General features: G+C 43.5%; 1 protein-coding gene across 4 annotated transcripts; it reads left to right on the top strand.

The window, feature by feature from the left end:
* Positions 1-6: 6 nt before the first annotated feature.
* Positions 7-15,544, top strand: FUT10 (fucosyltransferase 10). 4 transcript variants are annotated; one of them, XM_054003313.1, is made up of 5 exons: positions 7-195; positions 5,795-5,997; positions 6,693-6,978; positions 12,316-13,151; positions 14,417-15,544. In XM_054003313.1, exons 2-5 carry the CDS (start codon positions 5,917-5,919, stop codon positions 14,639-14,641), a joined length of 1,428 nt encoding a protein of 475 aa, XP_053859288.1. In that variant the 5' UTR covers positions 7-195; positions 5,795-5,916; the 3' UTR covers positions 14,642-15,544. The 4 variants fall into 4 exon arrangements, with proteins under 4 accessions (XP_053859288.1, XP_053859290.1, XP_053859287.1 ...); XM_054003315.1 differs by having other exon boundaries at positions 5,792-5,997; XM_054003312.1 differs by lacking the exon at positions 7-195 and adding an exon at positions 3,717-3,840.
* Positions 15,545-18,109: the final 2,565 nt, after the last annotated feature.

Here is an 18,109-nt window from a genome sequence, read left to right as displayed (position 1 = left end):
GGAGGACTCGTGTGGCGCGTCCCGCGCCGCGGTTGCAGGCCGGGAAGGTGCCTGCCTTCCCTCCGCCAGGGCAGCGCCCGCCGAGTTTCCTCACGGAGAGTCACAGAGGGGAGTGAAAACAACGCCTGGCGCCATCTTAGACGCCTTCAGACGATCTGAGGGGACAAGGCAGAGGAATTTGGCCACTACAAAAAGGTGAAACTGGAGAAGGTTTTGAAACAGCCGCCTTTAACGAGTGGGAGAAATTGGAGAAAGCAGCAGACCCAGCAGGAACTGGGGTTGTTCAGCCTGGAGAACAGGAGGGTCAGGGATGACCTTACCACTCTTCAATTACCTGAAAGGAGGCTGTAGCCAGGTGGGAATCGGCCTCTTCTCCCAGGCAACCAGTCACAGGACATAGTCTCAAACTGCACCAGGAGAGGTTCAGGGTGGACATCAGGTGGGATTCCTTCCCAGAAAAGGTGATTAGACATTGAAATAGACTACCCAGGGCAGACTGGGCCATGTTCTAGCTGACAAGATGGGTAATCTCAGAGTTTTTTTCCAATCTAAATGATTCTGTGATCCCCTGATGTGCTGTTGGTCAGCAGGACAAAGTAGCTAGGACTAGAGAGAGCAGCTGATGCAGTGTAGGGGTTTGTAATCTGGGGCATTTTGAGATGCATTAGCACGGAGAGAATTAAGAAAGGCGGAGCATGTGCAGTAGCAAGGGCTGTGTACACATCTGCATCTGTACTGTATTCTCGGGGAGGTAAGAAATCATTCCGTATGTGGTGGAAATGGTTAAAATCTTTAATTTTGAGGTGCTCAAGTTGAAAGGGCAGTTGTGTGTTTTCATGTGTTTTACAGTGATTTTATGGAAAAAAGAATGGTGCCACAGTGACAATGAGGGAGTATAAATGCACAGCTGCAAATTGAGACACAAGATCCAGGACAAGGAAGAATCAGGCCCACAGATGGTTCTTGTGTCAATGAGCAGCTTTGTCTCCTTTGGGAACTCACTTGAACTCTGTGCTTTTTTTGTTTCCCTGTCTTTTCTTCTGCCCTATTTTATTCTGAAGACTTACTTTGTTCCTGCCAGGATGTTCGTACAATGACTCTTTGAAGTGGATAGTGTGGTTGCTGCTTCTGGATGTTGCAGTAATATAGACTATACTAATGTAGTGGAGGATAAAAACCAGGGAAATCTACTGAAAGGCTACTTTGAATAACAGGATTACGAATGCAACAGAAAGAGAATGGGCATATTTAGAGACTAAAAGGATATTCAGCAGGACCTAAGAGAAAGAAAAATGTTCTAAAGTGTAGAATAATAAAAATAGAGAGGAAGAACAAAGACATAAAAAGAAACAAAGTGTATTAAAAACAGATCAGAGGAAATGTGTACATATGAATGAGAGAAACCTCAAATGCAGTAAATCCTATTTGTAAGAGACGAAGCAGAAAGAAAAGCTGTTCCTGACCCATGGAAAGACATATTGCGTTGCAAGTTTTTTAGATACCAATAAGCTCTCCATAGACAGGGGGCACCATAAAATGCAGATCTTTAAGAAATCTGGTTTATTAGCTCTGCTATTTGAGCAACAGTTGTGTTTTTTTGGTCATTTTCATCCAGAATTCCTACGTGATGATTTGGCCCTGCCATTGCTTATGCTGGTATCATCTTTACCAGCTATTTAACATGGATTACAGACAAACCAGATCCTGCAATAAGAGCTTATTTCCTCAGAGTGGCATAACAGGACAAGAAACAAAAGTGGCTCTCTGATGCCAGCCGCTGGATTGAGCTCGTCGAAGAAGAGCTTGTGTATGGTATGGGACAAACAGCAGATCATACAATTATCCCTCTGGACTGCCCTCAGGACTCACTTCTGTATTTTCAGTCTGAAAGTCTGGGTTATTGTATCTGTGGATTATTTCAAAAGGTTTGAGGGACAGTAACTGAGAAAAGTCAAGCCTGTTGAAGTAAGATGAAGCATTTTACAATTAAGTTTTGTCCTTGTGAGAGTAATTTAGGAGTCTGCCAGCTGAGGAAATGTGAAAGCCAGGAATATAACTAAGTTTAAAATTACAGACTAGATTGAAATGCAGTGGGATCACAGAAAGTCCTTCCATAAAACATACCAGTTCTCTGATCCATTTCCAACCACTCAATTTAATTTACTGAACTACACACTCATTGTGCCATGCTAACCTCAGTCCTCACAGACTCTAGGTACTCTGAATAAGGCCTGCAAAAGTAGGATTCTGCTTTCACATGAATCTGCTTTGCAAAATAATACTTGGAGATTCTTGCTGCATTCCTCATGACTAGAAGTGAGCACAGATCCTTCATGTTCCATGTCGAATATCTGTAAACAATTCAAGATAATATTCAGCTTCAAAAACCCAGCCTGAAAGCTTCTACTTAATATTACTCCAACAGCTATAACCTTTGGGAGGAAGCAACAAATAGGACAAGAGCTGGGATTAATCACTAAACAAATACCGAAGTATAAGTAAATCTGTATGTGCCAGCATTGTATTGTCAGTTGCTAGTTTTCTTCTTAGGAGGAGACTGGTAGTTCAGAGAGAAATTGGAGCTCACTGGTGCAGTATGTGCAATAAGAGGTGTGTGTTGCTCCAAAGGGGCTACTGGCAAGAATAGCTTAGTGGAAAGGGAGCAGAGCTAGTGTGGCAAGGGTCATGGACACTGCTGCAGAGGGCTGGATTCAGGTTGCCTGCTGGGTGCCCTTCTGATCCTCTCAGGAAGGCTGCCAGCATTACACACTCAGAGTAAGGAGATGAGCTGTTGTGCATAAAATTTCTACAGTTTTTATCAGTCCTGCGTTTCAGTTGAGGCACAGGTGTCCTCTCTGCCTCTTCTGGAATTCTTCCTCCCTCCACTCCCTCATGTAATCAGCCCCTTGCAACCACCCCTGCCTGCCATGTCTGCGTTAAAAACAGCAGATACTTCACTTTCAAGTGTCTCTGTATAAATATAAGTACCTATGGAGAAGCGTATAGGTATCACGTATTTCTGTGTTAATACCAATGTGTATATATGCGATATACGAATTACATATACAATAATGGGTGGTTCCTAAGTCTGTATCTGCCGAGCTGACCTTGCAGAACCAGTAAGAAGTGCACAAAGTGTTTCCCAGCTTCAGGAAGCCCCGAGGGGGCAGACAGGACCGTTCCCTGGTTGGTACACACGGCTCGGCAGGGTTGCCTCGGCAAGGGTGGAAGCAAGGCACGGTCTCAGGTGCGGGACGCCTGCTGCAGCTCCGCACCAGATGGACGAGGGATGCGTCCCCTCGGCGAGCGCGGGCCGGGTCTCCCAGCTCCTCGGGGCTTCCCAGCTGCCGTGACGCATTTCTCTTTCGGACTGCCCACTGGCCTCATGCAATCAGTGTAAAGGCTCCGTCAGGATAACACCAGCACTGTTGTAAAAAAAAACCCCACAAAACCGCAAAGCGCGTTATTATGCAGACAGCTATAGGAATCAGTGTCAGGGGCGGATTTATTTTGGGAATTGGGTGAGGTCTTGCAGTGAGGGTTTGCAGAAGAGCAGTCGGGTGGGGTGGAAGTGATGGCGCTCTCATGGCGATTACTCCTCTGTGTTCCCTGTGCAGGCCCCGGGGACCCCGGGTCGAGCCGACCCCTTCCCCCGCCCCCGCGGCTGGGCGGAGGGAGGCGCGCATCCGCACCGCCCCCGCTCCGCACCCGCCGCCCCTCAACGCTCCAAGTGGGTGCACTAGCTGAAAGTTAAAAAAAAAAAGCAGCAAAACACCCCAAACCCCCTCAGACCCGGCCAGAGGGGGATGGCGGCGGTGAGGCGGGAGCGAGTTTCTCGGGGTGAGTACGGCGGCGGGCGCCTAGCCGGAGGATGCCTGACCCACGGCGGGAGCAGGGCCGGGGCTGCGGGATGCGCAAAGCCTCAGGAAGGGAAGGGGCAGCGTTTCAGGGAGCCGGAAAAACCCTGGCTGGGATGCTGAGCCCGTAGAATTGCGGCGACACAGAGCTGGAAGGAGAGGCGGCGGGGAGAGCTGGCAGGAAGTTTGGAAGCATTTGCAGGGAGCTGCTGCTCCCGCAGGGCAGCCTGGGTGGTGATTTATCCTCTTTCCCTCAAGTCCTCAGGGTCTCCGCTCAGCCTGACAGAGGTGGGAAAGCGTTGCAAGGTCATCCTTTTGCCACTGGAGCTGGGACGGGACAGAGCCTTGCCTGGCCCAGTCCAAGTACGCACCGCAGTGCTGGGCAGAAGTATTGCATGTTGGGCACGGCAGATGCAAAAATGAACCCATGGCTCAGTGATACCTTGGGTTACTAGGTGGAGTACACCCATGCTGTGGTCAGTTCCCCCTCTAGAACCTAAAAATGTGACAATTACTACAGGAGTAGTCTCTTTTACCAGGGCAGGGGTTAGGGTAATATTCAGTGGATCATCAGGGGTTAGGGCAGTATTCAGTGGATCATCAGAATCTTGCTTTTTGCCATGCAATGGCCTGGTAAGATATATACTGTTAAAAATACTGTCCAGCTCCCGGTGTGCCAACACAGCAGTGGGCAGAATTCATCCCTTTCCGCTCACGGTGCCCCTTTTTGGCTGTACTTTAGGAGGCACAGAAGGTGCAGAGGCTTTATAGAAAATCCTGCCTGATCTAAGAAGTGCTTAACTGGCAGCCATGCACTTTCACACCCACACAGACCTTCAAAAGCAGCTGGCCTGTGCAGAGCAGAATTGCACAGCAGGGTTTCATGTCAGCTTTTGCTAAAGAGGCCTTTCTGATGTTTGAGGAAAGGGATGAACTCATGTGTCAGTGGGAGCAGAAAAAGAATATTTTTTTCCTCTAGCTGTCAGCACCACTGTGATAGTCCTACAGCAGGCAGTAGGTTTGGGACCCATCCCTCTTTGTGAGGGCTTTAGAACTTTGTGATTGAGATTAAGATGGGGGCAAAGCTGGCAGGAAAACCAGCATAAATTTCATTGTCATATCTCTGAGTTTTCAGAACACCCATATTTTCAAACTTTACATCTCTGTGTGGAGTTGCTACAGTCCTATCTTTCTACCGTCCTTTATTTTTATTTTTCAAGACCTGGCTGGACTTTTACAACTTCTCCTGTTGCCAGGAGTTGGGATTTTTGTAGAGAAACATCCATCATGCAAGAAAACAGTAGGGTTCTCTGAAAGCTAAAAAAAGCATTGGGGAAGGGAAAGTTATTTGAAGAGAGGCAGACCAACACAAGTGCAGATTACTCAGAAAGGGGTACTTGTTGAATTTAACTGGGTTTAGGTGTGGACAGATTTGTGTGTATATCGTGTGGTTACTTTCTCTATGCACTGGACATAGAGCATATTTCTTGAGCATTCTTTATGTTTGTGAAGAGAAGTCCCAGAAGACTGAAATATGGTAAAGTCCAAGGCCAGGTACTTGTGTGCCTTTTCCAGGAGCATTTTCAGATTGCCCATTGAAGGAAAATCTTTCATTGCTTCCCTGTTTGTGAGTCTGCTGAAAAGCAGCATAGCTTGACATCAGAAACTCATGAAAGCAGTGGCCCTCACACTGTACTGAACCAGTGCCATCAGCATTCCTTACACTGACTACAAAGATGAGAGGATGTCCAGGATGACTACAGGGGGAGTAGGTGCCTGGGCTTTGTGAGGAAGAGTGCTGTCTTATGCAGGCTTCTTTCTGGATACCTGTCTGAAAATGTGGCTCTGGCACCTACAGAAGTCTATGGGTGGACATGGAACTAACCACTGAGCTTTGAAGGAGCTGTCTGTGTTGATGCTCTACTCTTTTTCAGCAGCAGTCACCATGAAGAGCAATAAGGATAAAGTGGGAAAACCCAGCGGCAAAGAGTGAAGACTTTGGATGAGCAACCTTCTTAATGCCTAGATGTAACTGCTCTGGCAGGCCTGGTAGTGCAGCATGATTAGAATGAGGAGGAAGATACTTTGGGCATCTTGCTTCTGCTTTGCAGCTGCCTTTTTCCTTGTGCTGACACTCCAGGTACAGGGGCAAGGGGGTGGGGTATGTATGAGATTGCTGTCAAAGCAGGACATAATTCTGTCAGATGAGAGAGGCGACAGACATTTTCCATACTAGTCTGTGTTTCACCAGGAGCCGCAGCCACTCTGTTAGCAGTGATAGCCTCGTGGTGATAGCTGACTCAGACATAACCCATAAAATACCTTTCTGTATTTCCATAAAATACTCCTGGAGGAGTTTCTCAGCAATGTTGCGACACCGTGCCATGTTGTGTTGCCTCTATCCAGCATTGCCTCCTCTTTTCACATGTTTGAACTCACTAGGCTGGGGGACAAAGCTGGACACATAAACTTAAAAAAACTTACTGGGTTTTTTAACAGCTAATATTCAGAAGAAACGTGGCTACTGAAGGACTGTTTTCTGCCCTATGCATTTTCCAGGGAGAAAGCAGAAGTTGTGTTGTTAAGTCGCACGTGATGTGGTCATATCTCAGTACAGAAATATATTTCCTGCCTTCTCCTTACAATTTCAAATTAAAGCTTTTGCTGTTCTGACATCAGATGACCTGATGTCTGCAGTCAGTGAAATGCATCTAATTTGATTGACAGAAACGTAACACACTGACTTAGTGCTTGATACTTAAATTCTGGTTTGCAAGCAGATGTCCTGGCTAATGACAGTGATGTGTTGTGCTGTGTATGTTTATTTTCCTGAAGGTTATCACCGAACTGGGCAATCCAGAGAATAAGGTTTCAGTAATCTCCAGTTTACACAGCAGCCCATTAAAGCCTGGGGAGAGACATTCTTTTCAGCTTAAGAAGCAAGAAATTCACAGCAGCTTTAAGACAGAGTCTGATGTAAATCACTATCCTGTCCTGCTCTGGTGGTCTCCCCTGACTGGAGAGTCAGGGAGATTCAGTCAGTGTGGAGAGGATGTTTGCTTCTTTACTATAAACAAGACCTACCAGCACAATCAGATGACAAGAGCATTTCTGTTCTATGGTAAGGATCTATTTGTTCTTAAAGAAGTAGCTTTTCTTCCTGCTTAGTTCTTTCCCCGTAGAGATTAAATATTATAGATGGCAATGATTTAGAACAGGAAATTTATACAGCTCATTGGATTAAACTTTACCTGGTGCTGAATACCATTATGAGTGCTCTGTAAAAGTACTCTAAAAAGTGACCATGCACATTTGTGATATGACTGATGCCTTGTCTCATACTGCTTTCCAATCACATTTACTCCCTATTCATGGAAGAAAAGACAGTTTCATGTCATTGCCAAGGCATTTAAAGTCAGTCTGAGATCAAACCAACTTTTTCGAGTCTTCTGGCTTGTTACCCCTAGCAGAGATTCTGCAAGGCCTTTGTTGCACTTGTGCAAGTCTTTTGTCTAAAAATAGTGCACTATCTGGTAACAGTGCAACTCCCCTGCCTCATGTGCCAAGTAATTGCTAGCAGACTCTAAATGGAATGTAGTGAAAGAAACCTATTAATTCCATACAGGGAGCAGCAGCTAGTGCAACCTTCTGAGCTGCTCTGGCTCTGCCAGGGACTTCCCATTACATACACTGTAAAGTGAGTCTACAGAGCATGAAAGATGAATGATTTAAAAGTAGACCTTACTTCATCAACTTTGTTCTTTCCCCCCCATACAGTTGTTTTTTAAAGAAAACCTGAGTTTTAGGTAGAAAAATAAATTAAATTGCTTTTCTCTGACTGGTATGTTCAGATATTTTGTCTGGAAATAAAACAAAATAAATCAGGATACTGAATCTCATTTGCTCAATCTGAATACAGGTGAACTAGAAATATAGGAAAGAAGGGCCTTAAGCTTGGTAGTTAGCAATGAAACAAAAACTTCTCATCACTAATCTTTTTAGATCTCCAAGAAGGTCAGCTTTGTCAGATAATATGGAGATTAAGCATGAAAGCAAAGGAATAACAGCAAAGGAAGAGAAGCTAACCCAATTAAAGACAAAGAAAGCGGGATTGCATCACAGGAAAGCTGTAAAGGCTGGTGATTTTGGTTTCTGGTAGTAGTTTCATTTGTCTTTTTCAGTATTAGAGGGATTGTTACTCTTCATTTTTAGCAGGCTTCTGGACATAGGTTACTCTCACATTTGTAAGAGACAATTTATACTGGGCATAAGACTCTCTCTGTAGCTTTTTTTTTCTTTTCTTCTTTTTTTTTTTCTTTTTATAGGGATGATGGCTATGAACTTTATAAAGACAAGTGTCAAAATATGCAAAATGGTTACTTATTTTTAACCCACAGTAAATAATCTCACAATACCAAAAGAGAGAGAGAGTTTTTCTTTCTTTCTCTCTTTCTCTCATTCTCTGCCCCCTTCCATGATGCAGTGAGCTGTGAGTCTGCAAAAAGGTATATTTTACTTTTACAGATTTTCCCTGTAAAGAGCCTGTTGAGTGAAAACTTGAATATCTGAATTTCCATGCTAAGGCTGGATCAGAGCACAGTTTCACCTTCCAAAGAAAATGCAATAATTTCCTGAGTACTTGGTCAGTAAGCTAGTCAAGAGAAGAATGATCCAAAGATTAAGAAAAGTGTGGTGCAAAAATACAGGGTGTAGATGTTTCCCAGCGTAACTGCTTTGTTAGGATCACCAACTTTTCTGCAGCTTGTTCCAGCTCACTGTCCTGGCCTACACCTACGCCTCAGAGTAGGTGATAACTTTGTCAAGTGTCGCTGTCTTGTTTTAAAATGAAATGTGGCATCCCCTTGCTAGACGTTGTCTCTGCTTTTGGAAGAGATTCCCAACTCCACCTTTTCAGCATCACATAATTCACAGAGTATAGTAATTACCGTGAGCTGCCAATGTGACTGAGTCGGCATGAGCTGGATCTGTCAGAGCCTCAGGGGTGTTGTTCCTAAGAGAGAAGGATGTCCAGTTGTTCTGTATTGGAGCACTGAGTCCTTGGAGTATAACTTCTGAATGAAAGATGTCTTCTAAAATGCATAACTTCTCCTAGCATCATATATCTTTCTCTTCTGCGTATCAAAGATTTCCAAATTAATAGTTAGGAAGTGAAATTGCTCATAATTCTAGTCTTCTGGTGCTTTTTTAAATTCCATCATATGCTTCCTTATTTCCTTCATCTGATGGAATAGGGGCCATGCTGATGTTATCTTCCCTTTGATCCTTTTTGTCTTCTTGCTGGACTGAGATTGATTAAGTGTTGTATTAAATTCAGTCGTTCTGATGTTCTCTGATCTGTACTGTGTCCATTTTTGGGCCCCTTATTTCAAGAAAGACATGCTGGAGCATGCCCCAGAGAAGGACATCAGAGCTGGGGAAGGGTCTGGAGAGGAAGTCCAATGAGGATGGCTGAGGGAGCTGGGGTTGTTCAGCCTGGAGAAAAGGAGATGCAGGGGGGAGCTTATCACTCTCTACAACTGCCTCACAAGAGGCTGTAGCCAGGTGAGGGTTGGCTTCTTCTCCCAGGCAACAGTGACAGGATGAGAGGACACGGCCTCAAGCTGAACAAAGGGAACGTTCAGGTTGGACATCAGGAGAAATTTTTTCATGGAAAGTGTTGATAAACAGTGGAATGGATTGCCCAGGGTGATAGTGGAGTCACCATCCCTGGGGTTGTTCAAGAAACAACTGATCATGGCATTAAGCACTATGATCTAATTGACAATACGGTGATTGGTCAAAGGTGGAACTTGATAATCTTGGAGGTCTTTTCCAACCTAAATGATTCTGAGATTTTATAGTGCATTTTTCTTTGAGTTTCTCTTTGCCTGACTTAACTGTCTCCTTAGTTTGGTAAATTTTATGTCTTGCCTTTTTGTCTTTCTCCCATTCTTGCCTGTGTTTTCACCCCCTTTTCCCTGCAATACTACCTGAAAGAGGAAGCACCCTTCTAAGAGACCGAGCTGCAGTGCAGTGATTTCAATCCACAGCATTTCATGGTTGTAGGTATGCACTGTTGCTTCTCTTGGCATGACCTAGAACAAAGTGTTTTCAAAGCCAGACAGACTTCATGAATTTCTCCATAAGAATTTGATTAACTTGCAGTTTTCGTCACCTTCTTCTGTCCCAAAATAACATATCAAAAACAAGATAACACATCAAAACCAGAAGAAGCATATTTGCTTCTTCATTTTTCATTGAGTGGCATAGCTTTTCATCCTTTTAGTGCTGAGGACTTAGGACCTGAGTAGAAGACAGAAGGTCAATGTTTAGTGGCCTTAAAAAACACCACCTGATGCCCTTGAAGGATCTTGCTCTATAGATTTTTATATTACTGGCAGCTAACTTCTATCTCTGCTGCAGTTTTGGAGCCCTTTTGGCAGGCTCATATAACTGCAAGGACCACTGGGCATTTTTTAAAATCTTCTTTGTATCTTAGTTTTTAGATCAGTATTCTGCATAAGACTTCTGCTAGCACCCCCTTCTTTTTGCCATCAGTGGTTTGAGGTCGGGGGAGAATGGAGAGTGAAAAGTTAAAAGTGTGAGTGAGATAGTGTTATGACCCACCTCTGAGGTTCCTGTTACTAGATCCCTTGGGTGAATTAGAGTGAAACAACTCTGAATGACTGGTGTGTATGTATCAGCCAGGTTTATTTCAAAACAATTTAATTACAGTGCAAAGGAGGTATGTGGCTTTTCTGATTCTTTCTTATAAAAGTATAAAAATCTCATGAAGAAAATATGTAAGGAAAAGAAAGAGAAAAAGAGGAGGAAGGGATAAAAGGTAAGGAAGTTGATAGTGAAGAGGAAAAGACCACCTCTGATGAATCCAGTGATGATTCTTGATCATTGCAATTTTGATGTCCATGATAGGAGTGATGGTTGCAGTCTGCATTCACTGAGGGTAGGGGCCTGCAAAACAAAGAGTGTGCTGGGTTATATACATTTAAATTGGCATGGGAACACCTAGATCTCTTCCCAGGGTGGGAATTTTTTGTGTCTGATGCTACAGTACAAGGCATGTGCAGTCTTCAGATGGAGAGTTCCTGACAACAGTTGGGGTGCTTTGTGGCTGTTTGTGGTCTATAGCCCCCTGTAGAGATATGGCCACTGTTTGACCCTGCTTCTTGTGACTGTGCATCTCTGTCTTATGGTGAAAGAGGGAAGCAGGCATGGAGAAAGCATTACCCTGCCTCCACAGAATCTGCTGCTTATGGCCATCTCCTTAGTTGGTTTGAACACAACTTGTTTAAGACCTTATATTCCCAACTGTCCTAGATGCAATCATCCATGGAATTTATTACACAAAGGTTACGTTGTAACAGAAGTTTATCTGAAGATAAGAATTTGTGATATTTTCTAAACCAGCTCTTCTGTTAGTTTCAGTTTTTGAACCTCTCTTGTTTGACAATATTAGCTAAAAGTTTTGTATGTTCAGTGCCTTTAGTTAAGTAGAAAACAGATATGGTTCTAGGACAGTGAGGAAGTACCTTGACAGAAATGGGGCAAGTTTGCATTTAATCTGCAGTAAGGCTGGTTGTAAGAGTGTAGTGCAGAAGTAATGAAGGGAGGGCAAGTGTTGCATTAATGAGCTGGTACTTACAAAACTTAGTTTTGCACAGACCAGCCTTTGAGAAAAGTCATTTAGGTTTGTCCTAAGATTTTGACCACAATTTTCCCAATTTCTGCAGTTGACTGATTTTAGAGTTTAGACATTGCCCTTCTTCTACTATTGGCATTACTTTGAGGAGCTGTCTTCTGCCAGAAGACATACTTCTTTATGTATCTGGTAGGCAGCTGTGATACATCACCTCTTAATTTTCTCTTTGACAAGTTAATAGTGTGGCTTCCTAAATCTCTACAGTACAATGTCTTTTCAAAACTTAAGTGATTATTTTTTTCTCCTTAATCCTGTCCAGGATTTCAGCATCCATTTAGTTTAGTTTAATTTCAGCATCCATTTATTACTAGAACCAAACTGAGTTCTGCAGTAACGATTTTCCTCACATCACAGAGGAAATACCATCTGTTCCCCTATTTAGAGAACCAGGGGATTATGAAACATCTTACTAGTCTCATTTCAGTGCATTAAAATATGGAATTCCTAGTGATCCTTTGAAATGAGAGGCCTTTAAACTAATGTGACATGAAAGGAAACCACTTCTAATATTAACTATGATCCCACTTCTCTAGATTTTTCTGCTATGAAATTCAGTTTTATCTGTCATTATGCTCTTGTGCCTTTGCAAATATTGCATTCTTTGAAATAACTGCCTTACAGTGTCAGAAATGTGATGGTTGTAGTGCTGATACTAAATTAAAACTAGACTTCTGTGTCATTGTAGTTAGTGTCACATGGCGAATAAGAGCAGGATGAACACTGTTTGCTTTTGTCTAGGTACTGACTTCAGTATAGACAGTTTACCTCTCCCTCGTAAAGAATATCATGACTGGGCCCTTTTTCATGAAGAGTCACCGAAAAACAACTACAAACTCTTCCATGAAGCAACCATCACCTTATTCAACCACACTGCAACATTTAGCCGCCACTCTCACCTGCCACTGACCACTCAGTATCTTGAAGGTGTAGAGGTCCTGAAGTCATTGAGGTTCATGATCCCACTGCAGATGAAAAACAGCCTGAGGAAAAGGCTTGCACCACTTGTGTACGTGCAGTCTGACTGCAACCCCCCTTCTGACCGGGACAGCTATGTGCGTGAGCTGATGTGCCACATTGAAGTAGATTCTTATGGGGAATGCTTGCATAATAGAGACCTTCCTCAGCATCTCAGAAATCCAGCTGCCATGGATGATGGAAACTTTTTAAAAATACTGGCACAGTACAAGTTCATTCTTGCTTTTGAAAATGCTATTTGTGAAGATTACATCACTGAAAAACTCTGGCGGCCACTGAAGCTGGGAGTGGTGCCAGTGTACTTTGGGTCTCCCAGCATTGTAGACTGGCTTCCTAGTAACAGGAGTGCAATCCTAGTATCCAGTTTTTCACACCCTCGGGATCTGGCCCACTATATCAAAACACTGGATACAAATGACGAAGAATATGAGTCCTATCTACAATGGAAACTGAAAGGAGACATTTCTAACCCAACACTGCTTAGAGCAATGAAGGAACGCAAGTGGGGAGTGCAAGATATCACCCAGGACAATTACATTGACACCTTTGAGTGCATGGTTTGTAACAGAGTGTGGGAAAACATCAGACGGAAAGAAAAGGTATGTGTGAATTTGTGTCTCAGAGAGGCTTTAAAATGGCACTAAGGTCAGGTTTGTCCTAGGAAGTTTGGTTACCAGATTTCCGGCTAGCTGATGGCCATGGTATTCCAGTACCATTGGGTGGTGCATCTTCATGTAAACAGGTGTTGAGAATGTGTGTTCCTCACAGTGCTGCAGTGCAGTGTGTGAGCACGTGATGTTGACCACTGAGCTGGTGGTCATTTTCAGCTAGAGGCTTGAGTTGTTCAGGGAGGAGATTTTCTTCATGTTGCAGAAAGTAGCCAAACATGTTGACATTCTTCAGATGACCTGGAATATCTGGAAGGAGGTTGCCTAGAAAGGTTGTGGGATCTCTGTCCTTGAAAGTGTTTTAAGACTAAAATCAGTTTTGCCCTAGGCAATTATATATGATTACACCTGTTTGGAAGAGGGAACTGAACTAGAGATCCCTTGTCTTCTGATCTGTCTTAAGCACTCTGTGACTGTTGGGTTCTATATATATGTGGGTACATTTACATGCCATTGTCTGTGGCCACATTTGGTGACTAAACACAGAAACAATTTCTAAGCCAGGTCATGTGTTTCTGAGGAGACACATGTATTTTAACTGATCCCCGTCTGAGCAATGCATTAAATGGTCAGCCAGTAGAAGGGAGATGGAGAAAACTTTTGAAGTTATTAAGGTGAGCTGAAGTGATGAGAATTACAAACTGGCAAGTATTACACTTAACCAGACTGTTTGAGACCAGTGCAAATCTGGACATATATTCTCTCTTTGAGTTAGGAATGCAGCCATGGAAAGGTAGAGAGGAAAGGTAGAGAGTATTTAGATACAGATATTCCTTCCCTGTGCTTTTGTGGCTCTCTAGTCAATAAAATTATGAAGACCAGTTTACTCTCCTGGCCAGATTCATGGCTTGTTTTTTTCCATTAGAAAAATAATCTCAGTAATTGTGTGCATATTTAAGATGAAAACAGAATGTAATGATGAAAATATAACTCCTTGTCTTGTAATTTCATTTTGTGCGGGCTGGTGCTGCTCATTTGCAGCCAAACCGTATCTGAGACTCAGAAGCATGACTCGTCAGTATGACTGATCTTGTCCCAGACACTTAGGGGAGGCCTTCCACAGGGACATGAGTAGAGCCTGCAGCAGGAAGAAAAGTGTAACTGATGTGATCTGACAGTTTACTAATAGCATAGCACTTTTCTTCTCTGTTTGCCTGGGTCCCTGAATAACCCCTTTTATTTGTCTTCATTGCCAGGGATGGCTGCCCCAGAGGTGGGAGGCTCAGGTTAATCATCTCAGCTGCCCCAAACCAGAGGCATTCTGGTTCTCATCATCAAACCCTGGCTGGATTTCTCTCCAAAAGATGTGGATACCAAGCTTCGACCAATCCAAGAAAGAAGCCTGGGCAGTGAGGCATCTGGTGGAAAGGAACAAGAATTTTACAGCTGAAGAATTTTGGATGCTTGTATTCAAAGAATAAACACAACAGACCTGTAAAACAGAGTGAGCTCCTCAGAGGAGTTCTGTGGAATTTTCTTTTGCAGGTGACCATATCATTTTGGATTAGTAGCCATGAGAAGTAGATCCGTGAGACTGAATTTAGTATGGTCAGTGCTCAAGGGGCCCTGAGAAATGCTAAACAGTCAAATAATTCTGCCAGATAATATATGCACATATATATGCATATATTTATATTTAGAATTATTTATATTAATTGTCATTTGTTCAGATGTTTGAACATTAAGGTCCTAATTGTCAGGATTCTCAAAGCCCAGATTTAAGCACACAGCTAATTACCCTGAAGCAGATGGCTCTCCCTCCATCTTTAGATACATACCTGCTTAGTCTCAAGTCCCCTTTTTCTGCTGTCCAGGACCCTCCTTTGCTGTGTTGATAGCCACAAGTTGCAGAGCAGCTGACTCCATTGCACAGGTACAGCTTCTCTGCTACTTTGGAGGTAGACTAAAAGTTTGGGACTGTGTCCCTGGCTAGCTGTTTATTATCAAATTTCCTGGCATCAGCAGATTTAAGCAGGGACTTGGTGGGTTTTATGTCCTGACACTGAGTGCCAATGTAACGTACATTAGTGGTTGGCATGAGGAAGCACCATCTGTTAGTGTCTGGGGACAGATTGAATGAAAACATGCAAGCTCAGATTTACCCACCATCTTTTGCTAAAAATAAGCAGAGCAATGAGTATCTCTACTCCCCAGAAACAGGGTTGGCTTCGATCTGACTTATCTTCTTGCCTTTCTGATGATGTATTTGTATTCTGATGGTAGGTTTTGTATCATGTATAAACATGGAATTATATGATTAAAAGGGCAGGGATAATACAGAGTCCATTGGTGCTGAAGTCTTCAGTAGGCCCAAGGAGAAATAGGCAGCCTTCCTCTTTCCTCAAATTACTTAATCTGACAAAGAATAAAACCTGGTGATCTTAGTCATCACTTGCCAGAAGACACACCTTTGCCTGGTATTTAGACACTTGCAGCTTTCTTCCCAAGTTCTTTCAACCTCAATCTGTGGAGGAGTCAACTTTCACAGGATCTGCAAAATGGCAGTAACTGTGTGGAGCCATTCAGATGAGTGACACTCATTCATACACATGCCCACGTATGATGACACAGGCAAATGGAATTACTAATCCAGGGTTCTTCACATTGCTGGAAAGGCAGATATTCACCTGTGTGATAATTTCCATGGAATTGCTCCTTGCAGCAGGCTATTTTAAAATTTCTGTCAAACACACTTCTGTTTTATGAAGGGGTAGCCAAATAGTGGCAATGGAGAAGGATGTAAATAGCATTAACACCAAGAAATTAGACTGTGAAATTTAGTTACTTTGGGAAAGTTTCCTCACCAGAAATTTCCTCAGCAAATAGCTGGTGAATTTTTAATTACTTTAAAATCTGTCAAAGGAAAGATAAGTTTTGCGGCTGTGAACAATAGAGTATTGGTTGCGGTGTTAGCTTTCGTTCTCCCCGGATGCACGCAGCTCTTGGGAGTCTGGCTGTAGCGTAGCTTCTACGTGCTGCCGGGGTTTTCTGACGCAGGTTCCTGGACACGGCTCCGTGTCTCGGGCGCGTGGGCTGGCCAGCCTCTGTTACCGTGCACTAGGGATCCGGCAAAGAAGTAAGGAATTTGTCTATTTACTCCGTGCTTGGCAGGAATGGTTTATTGGTCACATGGCGCGGTTCGATGGAAAGACGCAACCGCTCCCGGCACTCGCATGGGAGAAAATGGCGTCTGACTGCCGGCGGGGTAGGATTTTATGGAGGAGCAGGGCGAGAGGATCCACGGCCTGCCGGCCAATAGGAGCGGCTGCCGTGGCGGTGACGCCACAACAGCGACCAACCAGAGAATGCCGCAGGGGTGGGCACCGAGCCTTGGACTGAGCGGGATCATGTGGATTGGGGTGGCCGGCACGGGATTTCCCGGGGCCGGACGGGGGAGTGGTTACAGGAGTGGCAGAGGGGGAAGCCCAAGGGCAAGCAGCATGGGGCCAGAAACTGGGGTGGGGGGGGTGGGGGAGGAACGACACAGGGGAAGTGCAGGGGTACACAGGACTCAGCTAGCTAACACAAACAATCCCAGGATGCAACAATTGGTCATTAGTATCAGTTATTGTTTCTATGAGAATATATTTAGTTTTGATTAAGCAAAATATTCTCACTGAAATTTCTCACCAGTAGTGTTTTGCTTGTGTGACACACAGCATCTGTTGGGCATATTTTAAACACTTTCCCCAGTGGTCTGCAGTGCAAATGCTGACTAGGCTCCACGAATGAAGTTCTTCAGGAATGTGACATTAACTAAAGTGACTTACAGGGTTCCCTAGATCAGGGCTGAAGGCTGGACATAAACTGCAAAACATTTGCAAAGGGAACTGCTGAATGCCCATCTATTGCCATGAATGTCTATTTCACCTCCCAGGATGATAAAAAACATGAAGGACTACTTTTTGTTGTTATTGTTGCGTTTTGTAATTTTTTTTTTTTTTTTTGCTTTGTTTTGTTTTGTGATGTTCTGCTGTCCCCTTGGCCAAAAATCTCAAGCCATTTTGTCTAAAGACCTCAGGAGCTGCACAATTGGATGTTTTTTGTTGTTGTTGTTGTTTTTATGGTGGAATCTGTCAAATCATGACCATCTTGAGCAGTCTGGTAGATAGATATTATCCAAAGATATAAGACATATTTATCTCAATTTTTAGTGGTTTATTATCCTTCATTTTAATTTGGTGGAGTGGGAAAGAAGGATTGCAACGCACATTCTGATATTTCAAGCGGTCAGCAGCCTGTGTTTCAGAAGAGGTAACATGTTCATCCACTGCTATACACAGTAGAAAGATAAGTCTTCAGAGCAGTTGCCTAGAGGTATACTGTGGTTTAATTGTCAGTCCTCTCACAGTGCATTCTTTTTACAGGGTAAACTCTTGAGTCCCACAGGCTATTTCAGGGCAACCTCCATTTGGCCTCTTCATTTTTAATCAACTTCTTGAATCTTTTTTCTTGTGCTGGCTGGAGGGTTTGTGAACGTCACTGTGGGAGATTTATAGCAAGAATTTGTGCAGACTTACCAAGTGTAAGAAAGACTGACCATCATGAATTCTAGGTTGATCTCTCCCTCTACTGCTCTGAGAAGGAATAAGCAGAATTTTTTATTTAGCAGATTTGCTAGCTTTCCTGTCATGTACAGGTTTGTAATTCTAACCAACAGAGGGATGCAGTTCGTTTGACAGACACAGATGGTACAGTCCTTTCTTTGTTTTCTTTTTGCCCTAGAAATACAATAGCGGAATAGTTGAGAAAAACTCTATACTTCCAAAAACGAGAGCTGATTCTGTATGAACAGCTGATTCTGTATGAAGTGCATGCTTCCCAATCTCTTACACAGTGGTAACAAGATGTCCTGATTTCATCTGGTGTGGCATATTGACATGACAAAG

This window comes from Vidua macroura, chromosome Z (genome assembly GCF_024509145.1).
Source record: "Vidua macroura isolate BioBank_ID:100142 chromosome Z, ASM2450914v1, whole genome shotgun sequence".
Classification (NCBI taxonomy): Eukaryota; Metazoa; Chordata; class Aves; order Passeriformes; family Viduidae; genus Vidua; species Vidua macroura.
The sequence above is the reverse complement of the archived record's forward strand: the minus strand, read 5'-3'. Positions and strand labels throughout refer to the sequence as shown.